Source organism: Pungitius pungitius, chromosome 11 (genome assembly GCF_949316345.1).
Source record: "Pungitius pungitius chromosome 11, fPunPun2.1, whole genome shotgun sequence".
In the NCBI taxonomy this organism is placed as follows: Eukaryota; Metazoa; Chordata; class Actinopteri; order Perciformes; family Gasterosteidae; genus Pungitius; species Pungitius pungitius.
Genome location: NC_084910.1, coordinates 11,486,517 through 11,498,421, shown reverse-complemented (window position 1 = coordinate 11,498,421; position 11,905 = coordinate 11,486,517). Strand labels below are relative to the sequence as shown.

Sequence of the window (11,905 nt, the reverse complement as noted above, 5' to 3'; positions counted from 1 at the left end):
GAATTTATCCATCACACAACTCACCGGCCTCTGTAATCTTTGAAACATTGTGCTTTCTATTGATGTTACATTGCTGATTCCCCCCTAACTACTGCCTGCTGATATATATGAATTGTTCTCAAAATGTAGACAGACGACCACGTCATACTCAGGGTTTAACAAGATCATTTTGACGGTTTTAGTTAGTTATTCCCTGCAACATGTAAAGTTTGCATGCCACTGAGGGATTTTGATGGTGGTTTATGCTCAATTCAATGGTATAAAATAAATCTATTCAATTGTAAAATCCATAATTTTGATATATAATTTGGAGTGATCAAAAGCTTTCAAAATAGGCCTTCTGCATACTTTCTTGTGATGCACTCCTGGTGGGATGACATTATATACAGGACTGGGGTCTAATTTTCATCTGCACAAAACCAAAATCTAGAAACTCAAAGAGCTCACTCTTTAACATTGTTTTGTTTTGAAATGTATAAATGATTCAAGAGTCTAGCACAAGAGTGCCCTCTAGTGCGTAAGACCTACACAGAGAAAAACTACCATGCAGGGTCACTTCCATAAACTGTATCATCAAGGCTGAAGGTGTACAGTACACAGGTTCACAGTCACTAAATTTGACAAACAATTCTAGGAGCCAAAATTCATTTATGGTACCATTATTAGGGCATAATGTAGATACACATTGATTATTGGTCTTATTTTCCATAAAATGTTTATCCAAAAGAAAGGCAATACAGTTCAATTCACAATGCATGTCATTATTTCAAAGGTGATTCAAGAAGCAAACCCTAAATCAATTTTTCTAGAGCTCGTCGTGTTGGTAGGTGAATTCCCTCGCAGATATGAAGCCATCTTTATCTTCATCCTCATTTTTGAAGATGTCCTCTACCATCACCTCATGATTTGTGTCATTAGGGGAATATCCATGTTTCTCAAATTCTTTCTTCAGGTACTCTTTTACCTGTAACATAGTCAGAATGATGATAGCAAAGCAGTAAGACAAAATATGCATATTTATATACTAAATGAAAAGAAAAGCTGTTTTTCCTACCTCCTCTCTGCACAGCTTCCAGTCGTCATTGAGATCCATCTCCCGGAAAGACTCATGCGACCTGGGACCATTTCGGATGTCCATGAGCTCAATGTGAAAAATGAGAACACTGCTTGGGGGGATCTTGCCTGTAAACAAAGGAAGAGGGTTTAAGTAAAGGAAACAGATACATTAGAATGAGTATGCACGGCTCTCGGGAGGATCCACAAAGATGGTGGATAGGATGAAGCTGCAGCTTTTTGGCTGTAGAAGCTCAGACATGTTATGGTGTAACACAAAAACAAATGGGGAGTCAACAGACCCTCTCCAACATATTTTTGAGTTTTAGATATTGTCTGTTACCTTTTCCTTCCTTGCCATATCCCAGAGACGGAGGAATTGTCAGTTTCCTGCGCTCTCCTGTGCACATGTTCTTCAGACCCTTATCCCAACCCTTGAGCACCTCTTGAACCCCAAGAGTGAACCATACTGGATTTTTATCCCCATGTTCGCGGCTGCCAAAAATAACAAAGATCCATCACAGTTTTCTTTGAGAGAGAAAAGTCCAGTTCACACAATTGATATCACAAATATGTACAATAAATAGCTGCCACCTAATTTTAAGGACAGTTCTGCGGTTAATACTGCGGTCTAATAGGAAAGCATGATAATAATAATAATAATAATGTATCAAGTGCATAGTTACTGTTACAGTTCCACTGTGTTTTATATTGTTCACCAATGATTAAAACATTTCTGAACTTTAGGCAAATATATGACTGCCAAAAGAGGCATATTTGGTAAATTATTTAAATAGCGCAAATGCAGCTACTGACAAATGTTGGTGTGTAGCACATTGCAGTCTATTAGATTCATGCATTGCTTTTACAACGTGTGACTCTCCTGCACAAGACGAGGAGTGTAGCATCATTGCACAGTAATACATGCAGCATCATTAACGTTTGTAGCAACACATTACCTGGAATAAAACATGGTGCCATTACTTTCCAAGAATCCCTCGTGGTGAACAAGAAGCATGTCTCCATACTTTGACTTACGGTAACACATGAAGGGTTTATGTAAAACTTCAATGTTCACTTCTGGCTCGGGCAGTTTGCCCCCCGTAACAAACACAAAAAGTGAGGCCAATAGCGAATAAATATTAAAAAAAATCATTTCGATGGACAATAGCTCACTTATTCGCAAAAAAATAAAAAAAATACGAATCAAACTATTCACAAATTGCTGTCTCTAAAATAAATACATGGCAAGAATGTCAACTACGTGGCAGCCAACTTAAACCGAGCACGTAACCACCGTTCAGCTGTCTCCCGCCTCCCTTTACTATTGGCGACATGTACATTCAAGCCACGCCTTTTACCCATGTTCTCTCATTCCATTTGTAGTTGTTGCTTTCAATCCCCCGTGTCCACACCCACACTACTTTAATCCCTCTGACGTGCGCCACTGTCAATGGGAGGAGCGCTGGAAAGCGTCATTGGAGCTTGATTCACAAAAAACTTTACGCACTTTTTTCTACGGAGCTCGGATGTAAAGCCCAGGACGTTACTCCACAAATCACACTCCGGGGCTCGATGGAGTCGCTTCAATCAGCTGTGCATCATTTCTTGTTATGATAAACAAGTAATGAACGACAGAAACACATCGCTAAACAATGGAGGGAATGCTGCATAAATGGACGAACTATATTAGCGGTAAGTCAATACCATAGTCGTCGCGTTTGTCGGTTACGGTTGTCGTTTTGATAAGGCAGCTAGCTAGCATGACAACATCCTAGCGTATTAGCATGTGTTGAGCCGATAACGTCAGAAGGCGACGGGTACCGTTAGCTAGCCGCCAACAGGCTTCAACTATCGGTCCTTATGCGCCGCTTCCATTTATTCACCCTCCATTCCGACGCCGCTAAGTTAATTGAACTGTTTACCGAGAGGGAAGGTACCGGTATTAAATTAGTCTTAACAGGTCGCCAATGTAGATCACGTTAGTACCGACCATCTGTCATTGTAATCTGATTTAACTTACTGATTAGGGTTCACGTGAAGTCTTTCCAAGTGTATTCAGCTAGTCAACAATGTGTTTATTGGGTTCTCGACTTGGTTTTTGTTTAGGCTGGCAACCACGTTGGTTCGTGCTTGATGGAGGAACTTTGTCCTACTACGACTCTCAAGAAGATGCGTGGAAAGGTTGCAAGGGCAGCATTAAAATTTCCGTTTGTGAAATCCAAGGTCTGTATCGCTCTTATGTTCCTATGTTTCAGTTTTTATTTAATTTGTATTTATAAATGTAGTCCTGACAAGCATGTCTCCGTGTTTGCTGCTGTGTGTGTGTGTGTGTTGCATTAGTTAATTCCTCTGACTCTACTCGAGTGGACCTGACCATACCAGGGGAGCAGTACTTTTACCTCAGAGCCATCAATGCAGCTGAGAGGCAGAAATGGCTGGTGGCCCTGGGGTCGGCCAAAGCCTGCCTTACAGACAACCGGACAAGAAGAGAAAAGGGTGATTAGATGCTGTAACATCCTAATCTGACCCTGCGTGGATTACCTTTTACACAGCCAATATTGGATTGTAAAACATTCTGACGGTTTTGCTGGTATTGTTGCAGAGCTCCAGGAGAACACAGAGGCATTGAAAACCAAGATGTCCGAACTCCGATTGTACTGTGACCTTCTTCTCCAACAAGTACACAAGATCAAGGAGAGTGATGAGCTGGGAGACACCACGGAGGTGAGCTTACGGTTTGGATGAGACGATGAAATGAGAGAAGCTGCTGTTGGTGTGACACTGCAGTATAGGGTAGCCCATCTGCAACTATCAGAAAATCTAATCTTTATGCATGCTAATAGAATAGGCGGCAAGAAAATGTTATCATAATTACATCTTCTCTTATTTTATTCATGAATTTGACTCAAATTTGTTCCTATGTCACAAAGCAACATGCTTCCCTGTCAGTACTTTTTGTGGAGTGTCTGCTAATGTGTTTTGTTTTTGTGTGCCCTTTTCAGACAGGAATAGACACTGGAAACATTGTGAAGTCCACATGCACCACTTTCCTCAAGACTCTAGAGGAATGCATGCAGATAGCAAACCATACTTTTAGTACAGATATGGCATCGCAGAGTCCACCGGGATCTCCTCCTGTAGCCGCTGTCAAACCTCAGAAGGTACAAATATGTCACCACTCTGTCTAATCAGAATGTCTAATTTTATATTTATAACCCCTAGATGTCTCTCCAACAGATTAAACCTGTCAATCATTTAAAACAGAACCTTGAAGAAAAGTAAGTTTTCTTTTATAATGTTTTTATCATTTCCTACACTGATTCTGCTTTACTCATTGACTGTGAAAGATAAAATATATTTTTTAATTTGCTTAGAAAGGTGAGGTGAACATTAGATACCAAATATTTTCTGTTGATACAATAATATAATATAACGTGTTTGAATTAACATTGCACACTGAAATGTATTTCAGATGGAGAGATTTGGCTGAAACTTCAGGAGAAGTAATTGCACATGACAACCAGAGCCTCGACTCTGGGGCAGAAGGACCAGATGAGCCAGACAGACCTGAACAGCATCATTTCCCATCAGGTAAGGCGTGTGTCCAAACCTCTTCTTGAACATCTTAAACTCAAACCATTACTGCATTCCGTAACGGAAAGACCGCCCACCTATTCTGGTTTTTGTGTGTACATTATCTGACCTCAGGAATGGATTTGCCTTTTAGTGAGCAGTGAGTCAGTGATGCCTCAGTTACATTATTGCATTTAGCAGTAACAAAGCCTTTAAACGTGAAACTACAGCTGATGATAGAAAATAAGAATCGAGTCTAATTCATGATGTTTTATTTGTAATACCAGTGAATTGTGTTATGTATAATCTATTTTAAGAGTGCTCATGAAGTGCCATGTAGTGATTTAGTATTATATTTGATTGTTGTGTTTTAGTTTAGCACTTTACCTGAACTTAAAAGCACATAACAGACAAAACCCAAACAAAGATGTTAAAGAAAAGCATTTCAAGAAGCATAGTCAGTCGGGTGTGGTCCCAACTGAGACCTGTCGCACTGTACCACACCCGACCTGTGATGTTTGGTGACTTACTGAACCATTCAACCCATGGAGCTCAGTGCCAGAATACTTCACTGCATCAGTGTACCCTGCATCAGTGTACCCTGCCTGTGGTCCACAGGATTGTTCTGCAAGTCCTCTGAGTGATGTATTTGCATTTCGTCTGACGAAACCTGGGCTTAGACATCTTGACCAAAACTCCTTTTCTGTAACATTCATAGTACTTGTCCACTGTGTCGCACAGATATCGGTGCCACAGACGACAGTGGGTCAGTCCAAGAGGAGGGACTCGATCCCACTATACACACTACCCAGACTACCTCTGAGACTGAACACTACGAACAACCAGCAGAGAGGGCTGAGGGAAATGAAGCAGATGATCAAAAGGGGACCAAACAAGAGCAGCCGCACGAAGGGGACCAAAGTCAAGAAGAGCATGACAACAGCAAGAAGGAAGTGAACGCCGTCGAGCCGCAGCACCAACAGGAAGCTGTTCCAGACCAAGAGGAGGCTCAACGTGAGGGCGACACTTCCAGAGTTCCACCAGAGCCGGAAGACACCGAGCAGGTGGAAACTTTCTTCAGCACAATGAGTCACAGGTACGAAAATGCTACTCAGGAAGGTCACATTCTCTAGGGCACATTTGTTTCTGTGATATTTTACTAAGACAGTATTAGGGTGAACCAATCAAGGCTCTATGTAGTATTTTTGTCCTTGAGGCACTTCTGCTGCAACTTTTGATCTAACGGCACAGCTGCCTAGTTTGTGGAAATCTATTGTGTTGCACAGAATTTAATTTTATTAGGTTTTTTAACAGGATCCATTTCAAGATGTCGTAAGTGTTTCATGTTAGTGTGTTTTCTCTTGATCACATGAAACAGAGGCCCTCATCTGATATTTGGGTTTGTTAAGCTTTTTTGTTTCACTCTGTATTTCAAACATATTTTACTTTATCTTTTTTGAGGAGTGTTACAGAACAATGGACTAGTCTGTTTATGATAGATTATGTAATATTCAGTTATAACATGAACATTATTATAATGGAAACTTATCTCACTTATTCAACGGCAAGATGGGACCTACAGAATGTTTTATTTTGGTCTTTTTAACATTGATGGGACATTTTAAGATTGACATCAGCAAAACCACAACTATGTTAAGTTGTAGGAAAAGAAGCAGAATTGTTTCAGGTATGGTCAGGCAAGGAAATGCATGGCACTGTGTTGAATCATTTCTCTGGCTTGGTATTGACTGAATTGTACCCTTTTATTTTTTCTGTTGAGTTGATCCAATAAAACAGAACGGCATACTTACCTCTAATATATTCTCCTGTTTGAATCTGTTCTACTCTTTTAGATTTAGTGATATAAGACTGGACGACGACAATGGTATCCCTACACAAGAGTTTTTGGACTCATGCTATGCAATAGTACCTGTATTAGGTAGGCCGGTCACTTTCAGTCTGTCCTCTTCATCTGCCACTCTTATGCTGTTTCTCATGACGCTACATCTGTGATCATTTCACCCTTCATAACATTTAAAAGGAAAACTTCTTCCTATTCTTTTTATTTATGCATGCACTGCCATTTAATGCATCTATTGTGTAATTTGGTGATGGCTTTTGGTCTTCAGTTAATAATAATAATAGCCTTTTCTTTCATGTCCTCTTTATTTCCTTCTGCAGCAGTATATCTGTCCATGGTTTAATTTGTACTTTGTTGCCTGTCTACCTTTATTTAGTTCATTTTTAAAACTGACACTTATGTATGAATCCTTGCCTGTGTGCACTACACATCTACACACAGATAGAGGTGGGCATTCGCTGTAAGGGTGCAGGACTCTGATGCAGCTGTTAAAAAACTGGCCAATGTTTGGTCATTTTTTTCAAACATCTGACCGGTTCCAATAATAATAATGAGGAAGTGAGGTTGCAGAAGAATTTTGCTTCATCCAGATTTACATGGTGGTACAAGAGATTCTTTAAAATAAGCATCAACGTTGAATTTTTCCCCCTATAAGGGGACCAGGATATCATACGTTTCATCATAACAATATGGCTTCAATAATTGTCTTCAAATGTAAGGATTGGTCTTACTAAATTTATATTAAGACGTTTAGTGACGTCTAGATGTGCTCAAGTAATTTAGTCAAACATTAAAAGTCTTGACCCAGGCAGCAAGCCTCTAGAATTACCCCTTTGGTCTGCTACTGTGTTAATAGCCTTTATTATTTTATCCATCAATTCTGCAGTCAGGGGATTTTTTCAGTGGAAGTTTTCTTCTGATCAGTTATGCAGGTTTTTATTCCCTAGGTATTATTTATTTAATAAAAATGTAAAAAATAGGATGCTGTGTTGTTATCCTTGGCTATTAAGACCCACATCTGTGTAGTCCTAATAGTATGTACAAAACCTAAAATGTATTCTTATTTATAATCAACAAATAAATGATCATGGATTTCTCTTCTCAGACAAACTGGGGTCCACAGTGTTTGCCCCAGTTAAAATGGACTTTGTTGGAAATATCAAGGTATGTGTTTGAGTCATTGATGGGTTGTCTTAAAGAAGTAGCTCTAAATCTACATGCAGGGAAACAACCAGCATGAATCAACATTAGTCACTGACCATCCACTACAGTAAAATATGACAATGCACAGATTTGCCATAAGCTCAACCTAAATCAGACGTCTCAGTTCTGCTATTCTGTTCTCAATGCACCTTAGCTTAAGTAATTTATTAAGCCGTCAAAATAGATTACCTGATCATTTTGTCACGTCATTACAAGAATGATGAATCTATAGCCAGCTCTTGTGACTATTTCAACGTCTTTTGAACTATGTAGAAAATTCATCAGAAGCTGATGTCAGACCCCAACGGCTACCCCACGCTGCAGTCCATCGTGCTCTACGAAGTCCAGACAGATGTTGCCCGGGTGCGGAACTCTGCCACCGAGGCGCTGCTGTGGCTCGGACGGGGCCTGAAGTTCCTCAAGGAGTTCCTGTCTGAACTCCACGCAGGAGAACAAAACATCCAGGGAGCACTGAGTGAGTCCGGCTTCTACAATGGAAAAACGTATAAGGGGGATCAAACCTATTGCATGTTCAACATCCGGCCCCTTTGGTTTTGTTCTCTCACCCAGACAATGCCTATGGAAAGACCCTCCGTCAGTACCACGGATGGGTTGTGCGGGGTGTTTTTGCTGTAAGTACTTCTCACACCGGTTCTTTCCCCATCTGAGGGTCCGTCTGTTCCTGGAACGTGACTAACCACGTGTTTCAATGTCCCCAGTTGGCGCTGAGGGCCGCGCCGTCTTATCAAGGCTTCGCCGCCGCCTTGGTGTCGAGGCAGGGCGACGAGCTGAAGGGCGGCTTCGCCAGCGGCGTGCACAGGGACCTGGGAGTGTATCTGCCCGCCATGGGGGAGCAGCTGGCCATTCTAGACGCCCTGTATCAAGAATACAACCTGGAGTCGGACGAAGTGGTGTGACACTTGAAGGAAGGACAGAACCTGACTGCTGAAGGATGGCGCCAGATGCATCGAGTGCATCTCGTGTACCGAACAGTGTGAGCATGTCTCGTGCCAGTGTGAGGTGTTTCCAGAGGTTGTAAATCTCCGCAACAGTACGTCCACTGTTGTCTGGGTGTGAGGACGGCATTAATGTCCGTGTGTCTTGTTTAAGAGACTCCGACCGTGATGAATAACGGGGCCATTTGTTCCTGGTGCACGTTGTGTATTATGACATTTTATGTACGAGGACTTAACTACGAGGTATTTTGCTCTATTAACTGCCCTGGAAGATCATTTGGAGTTTCCCTTCCCACTTATGAGAAGGCAGAGACATTATTTAACCCCAGATGTCCATTTTCCGTGGAGTGGGTGTTTTTACTAACTAACAATAAGCAATTGTTTGACAATTGTTCCAATGCCCAATATTCACTCACTGGCCACTTTATTAGGTAAACCTGTTCAATTGCTTGCTAACACCACTTGGTAATCAGCCAATCATATGGCCGCAACTTAACGCATTTAGACAAGTAAATCATTCATTCAAACCGAGCATCAGAAAGAAAAAAGAAAGGGGATTTAAGTGACCTTGAACGTGACGTGGTTGTTGGTGTCGGACGGCCTAGTCTGACTGTGTCAAAAACCTGCTCATCTACTGGGATTTTTACGCACAACCATCGCTAAGGTTTAAAGAAAATAGCCAGAAAAAATATGCAGTGAGCAGAGACGAAAATGTCTTTTGATGTGAGAGGTCAGAAGAGAATGATAGAAAGGCGACAGTAACTCAAATAACCTCTCATTAAAACCAAGGAATGAAGAACACCATCTCTGAACGCACAACAGGTGAGACCTTGGAGAAGTTCAGCTACAGCAGCACAAGGTGACACTCCTGTCAGCTAACAACGGGAAACTGAGAGGACAATTCACACAGGCTCACCAAAACTGGACAATAGAAGATTGGAAAAACGTTTCCTGATCTGACGAGTCTTGATTTCAGCTGCAACTTTCAGATGTTCGGCTTAAGCTCCATGAAAGCATGGATCCATCCTGCCTTGTATCAATGGTTCAGGCTGCTGGTGGTGTAATAGTGTGGTGGCTATTTTCTTCACCAATTGAGCATGGTTTAAATGCTGCTGCCTACCAGAGTATTGTTGCTGACCACGTCCATCTCTTTATGAGCACAGTGTACCATCTTCTGATGCACCATGAGACAAAGCTCAGCTTTTCCTGAACATGACAATGAGTCCACTGCACTCCAATGGCCTCCAGTCACCGCATCTCGATCCAATAGAGCACCTTTGGGATGTGGTGGAACGGGAGGTTAGCATCACGGGAGGTTAGCATCACATTTCATGTTAAAGTGGACCAAAATCTCTGAGGAGTGTTCCCAAAGCTTTGTTGAAAGTCTGCCACTAAGGATTAAGGCAGCAGTACTGAAGGCAAAAGGCGGTCCGACCTTTTACTAGCAAGGTGGACCTAATGAAGAGGCCAGTGGGTGTATATGCCTTAAGGATGTGATGGGATTGCAAACGTGGATAATTTTATATATATTAAAAAGTAACGGTAAAAAGGTTTGCACTGAAATTAGGGCATTATGATCAAATGGATTTTTTTGTTTCCCAAAATGTTAATGTAACCCCTGCAGGTTGTTTGAGCCTTTGCTCTAGAGACTTTCCGTGGGACCAATTGATGATGGGAGTGGCTTTAGCCTTTGAGGAGCACGACACACAAGAATGAAATGACACAGTCTAGCCTTTGAAATACCGACAACTGTTGATTACTTTTGTGGACATCCTCTGCACAAAGCTATGCACAGACTGCCTTTTCACAATGTCTATGTATTACGTCCTGAGTTGTAAATATCACATTGATATTATGGGGTTCATTGCATACCAGCTCTTGTGTGGACATCTGTATCCATAGAGCATGTTTATTGATTGCATGGTTAACTAACCAAACTAACATTTGGTTAACATTGGTGCCAATGTAAACTGTTTATAGGCCAAGGATGTGAATCAACCAAGTCATTGAATAACCCTAAAGGGGGATGGATTGAAAAGTCCAAAGACATTCGCCTTCGACTGTACCGAAGAGTAACATTCAGCTGGTCTAATCTACACATTTCTTCCATCATGCTCTGGTCTACATATAGCCACGTTAAAGTTTGTCCATTGTGTCAATGACGAAGCAGAAAGAAATACATTGTTTTTGTAAATTGATTATTACTTTCCTTTTTTGTGTGTTCAGGAATGCACAGAGTAATAATTGTTGAAGTAAAGCTTGTGCAGTAGATGAAGGATCGGCTGACTTCTTGTTGCAAATGAATCCTAGTTTTATTCCATTGTAATACTGCCAACATATGATTTTGTTTTCTATGACCCTATATAAGATCCTATTTGATTTTTACATAATAAATCATTAAGTTGTCTTAGTGTGTATCGTAGTCATATGTTGTCTTGTTAGACAGGTTTTCCAAACCTAAAGCATCGTTGACGGATTTCAGAGCTCTCTGATCACCGACACCTCATTCAACAATCAGTGGTGCCAAAACAACGCTTTCCTTGGAAAGCACCTTGACACTTAATCCTAAAGAAAGCCCTGTCTACGTTCTGCCTTGTTAAGGAACACCTTTGCATTCTTTGCGGTGAGAGTTTTGCTTGTAGTGCGTCCTCTGCAGTGACCACAGCACCCCGCGTGCCACCCATTCCTGCTCATAGGTCAGAGATTTTCACTTGCCGTAGGCCAACAGCTGGGTGCCTCGCTGTTTCCTGTCCCCATGGCCTCATTTGCATCCCCCCCGTCTGCCACAGCTGCAATGCTACGCCACCCAACGTGTACTAAAATAACTCCTTATGTTGGAGAAAGGGTTTGGTTTCACTTCACCTTGAGAGCTCATAATAGAACCTAACTTCGTGACCAGCGTCTCTGGAGGGAGAAAGGAGAAACCAATCAGATCTTGAAAGCAAACATATTACTTAATAAATTCATATGGAGAAGAACTGTTCGAGGTTCCACAAACGGTAACCTCCAACTGTTGTATTGTTCTGTGAGCACAGCAGATCTTTGCATCACAGAGCAGTAAATTGAGGTCGGCCACTGTGTCTCCAGCAACATTTAGTGCTGTACTTGGACATCTGTGGGGACAAATCCGATTGGCCTGGCCAGGGGAATGCACATGATGGGATAAATAAACCAAGGTAAGCTTTTACTTGGGCATCTCAGCGGACAAATGACCCTGATGTGATTTAAAAGAAATTCGGCTAATGGAGTTATGTGG

General features: G+C 41.5%; 2 protein-coding genes across 3 annotated transcripts; one reads left to right on the top strand and one right to left on the bottom strand.

The window, feature by feature from the left end:
• Positions 1-69: 69 nt before the first annotated feature.
• Positions 70-2,356, bottom strand: fkbp14 (FKBP prolyl isomerase 14). Its single transcript, XM_037454424.2, has 4 exons — positions 2,013-2,356; positions 1,397-1,548; positions 1,055-1,182; positions 70-964 (listed from the first exon to the last, which is right to left on the bottom strand). Exons 1-4 carry the CDS (start codon positions 2,207-2,209, stop codon positions 806-808), a joined length of 636 nt encoding a protein of 211 aa, XP_037310321.1. The 5' UTR covers positions 2,210-2,356; the 3' UTR covers positions 70-805.
• A 174-nt stretch (positions 2,357-2,530) lies between these two features.
• plekha8 (pleckstrin homology domain containing, family A (phosphoinositide binding specific) member 8) lies at positions 2,531-11,064 on the top strand. Of its 2 annotated transcripts, none has more exons than XM_037454418.2 (13): positions 2,531-2,748; positions 3,163-3,279; positions 3,397-3,552; positions 3,659-3,780; positions 4,059-4,217; positions 4,321-4,334; positions 4,529-4,647; positions 5,371-5,725; positions 6,483-6,568; positions 7,596-7,654; positions 7,967-8,168; positions 8,264-8,325; positions 8,413-11,064. In XM_037454418.2, exons 1-13 carry the CDS (start codon positions 2,709-2,711, stop codon positions 8,608-8,610), a joined length of 1,689 nt encoding a protein of 562 aa, XP_037310315.1. In that variant the 5' UTR covers positions 2,531-2,708; the 3' UTR covers positions 8,611-11,064. The 2 variants fall into 2 exon arrangements, with proteins under 2 accessions (XP_037310315.1, XP_037310314.1); XM_037454417.2 differs by having other exon boundaries at positions 2,533-2,748; positions 4,294-4,334.
• Positions 11,065-11,905: the final 841 nt, after the last annotated feature.

Excerpts from the sequence above, each read along its gene's own strand:
- fkbp14 (XM_037454424.2), bottom strand. The coding sequence starts at position 2,209 with ATGATTTTTTTTAATATTTATTCGCTATTGGCCTCACTTTTTGTGTTT. Across the intron at positions 1,549-2,012 it reads GGCACCATGTTTTATTCCAG|CCGCGAACATGGGGATAAAA; the intron begins GTAATGTGTTGC and ends TATTTTTGGCAG. Across the intron at positions 1,183-1,396 it reads ATATGGCAAGGAAGGAAAAG|GCAAGATCCCCCCAAGCAGT; the intron begins GTAACAGACAAT and ends CTTTGTTTACAG.
- plekha8 (XM_037454417.2), top strand. The coding sequence starts at position 2,709 with ATGGAGGGAATGCTGCATAAATGGACGAACTATATTAGCG. Across the intron at positions 3,781-4,058 it reads AGCTGGGAGACACCACGGAG|ACAGGAATAGACACTGGAAA; the intron begins GTGAGCTTACGG and ends TGCCCTTTTCAG. Across the intron at positions 7,655-7,966 it reads ACTTTGTTGGAAATATCAAG|AAAATTCATCAGAAGCTGAT; the intron begins GTATGTGTTTGA and ends TGAACTATGTAG.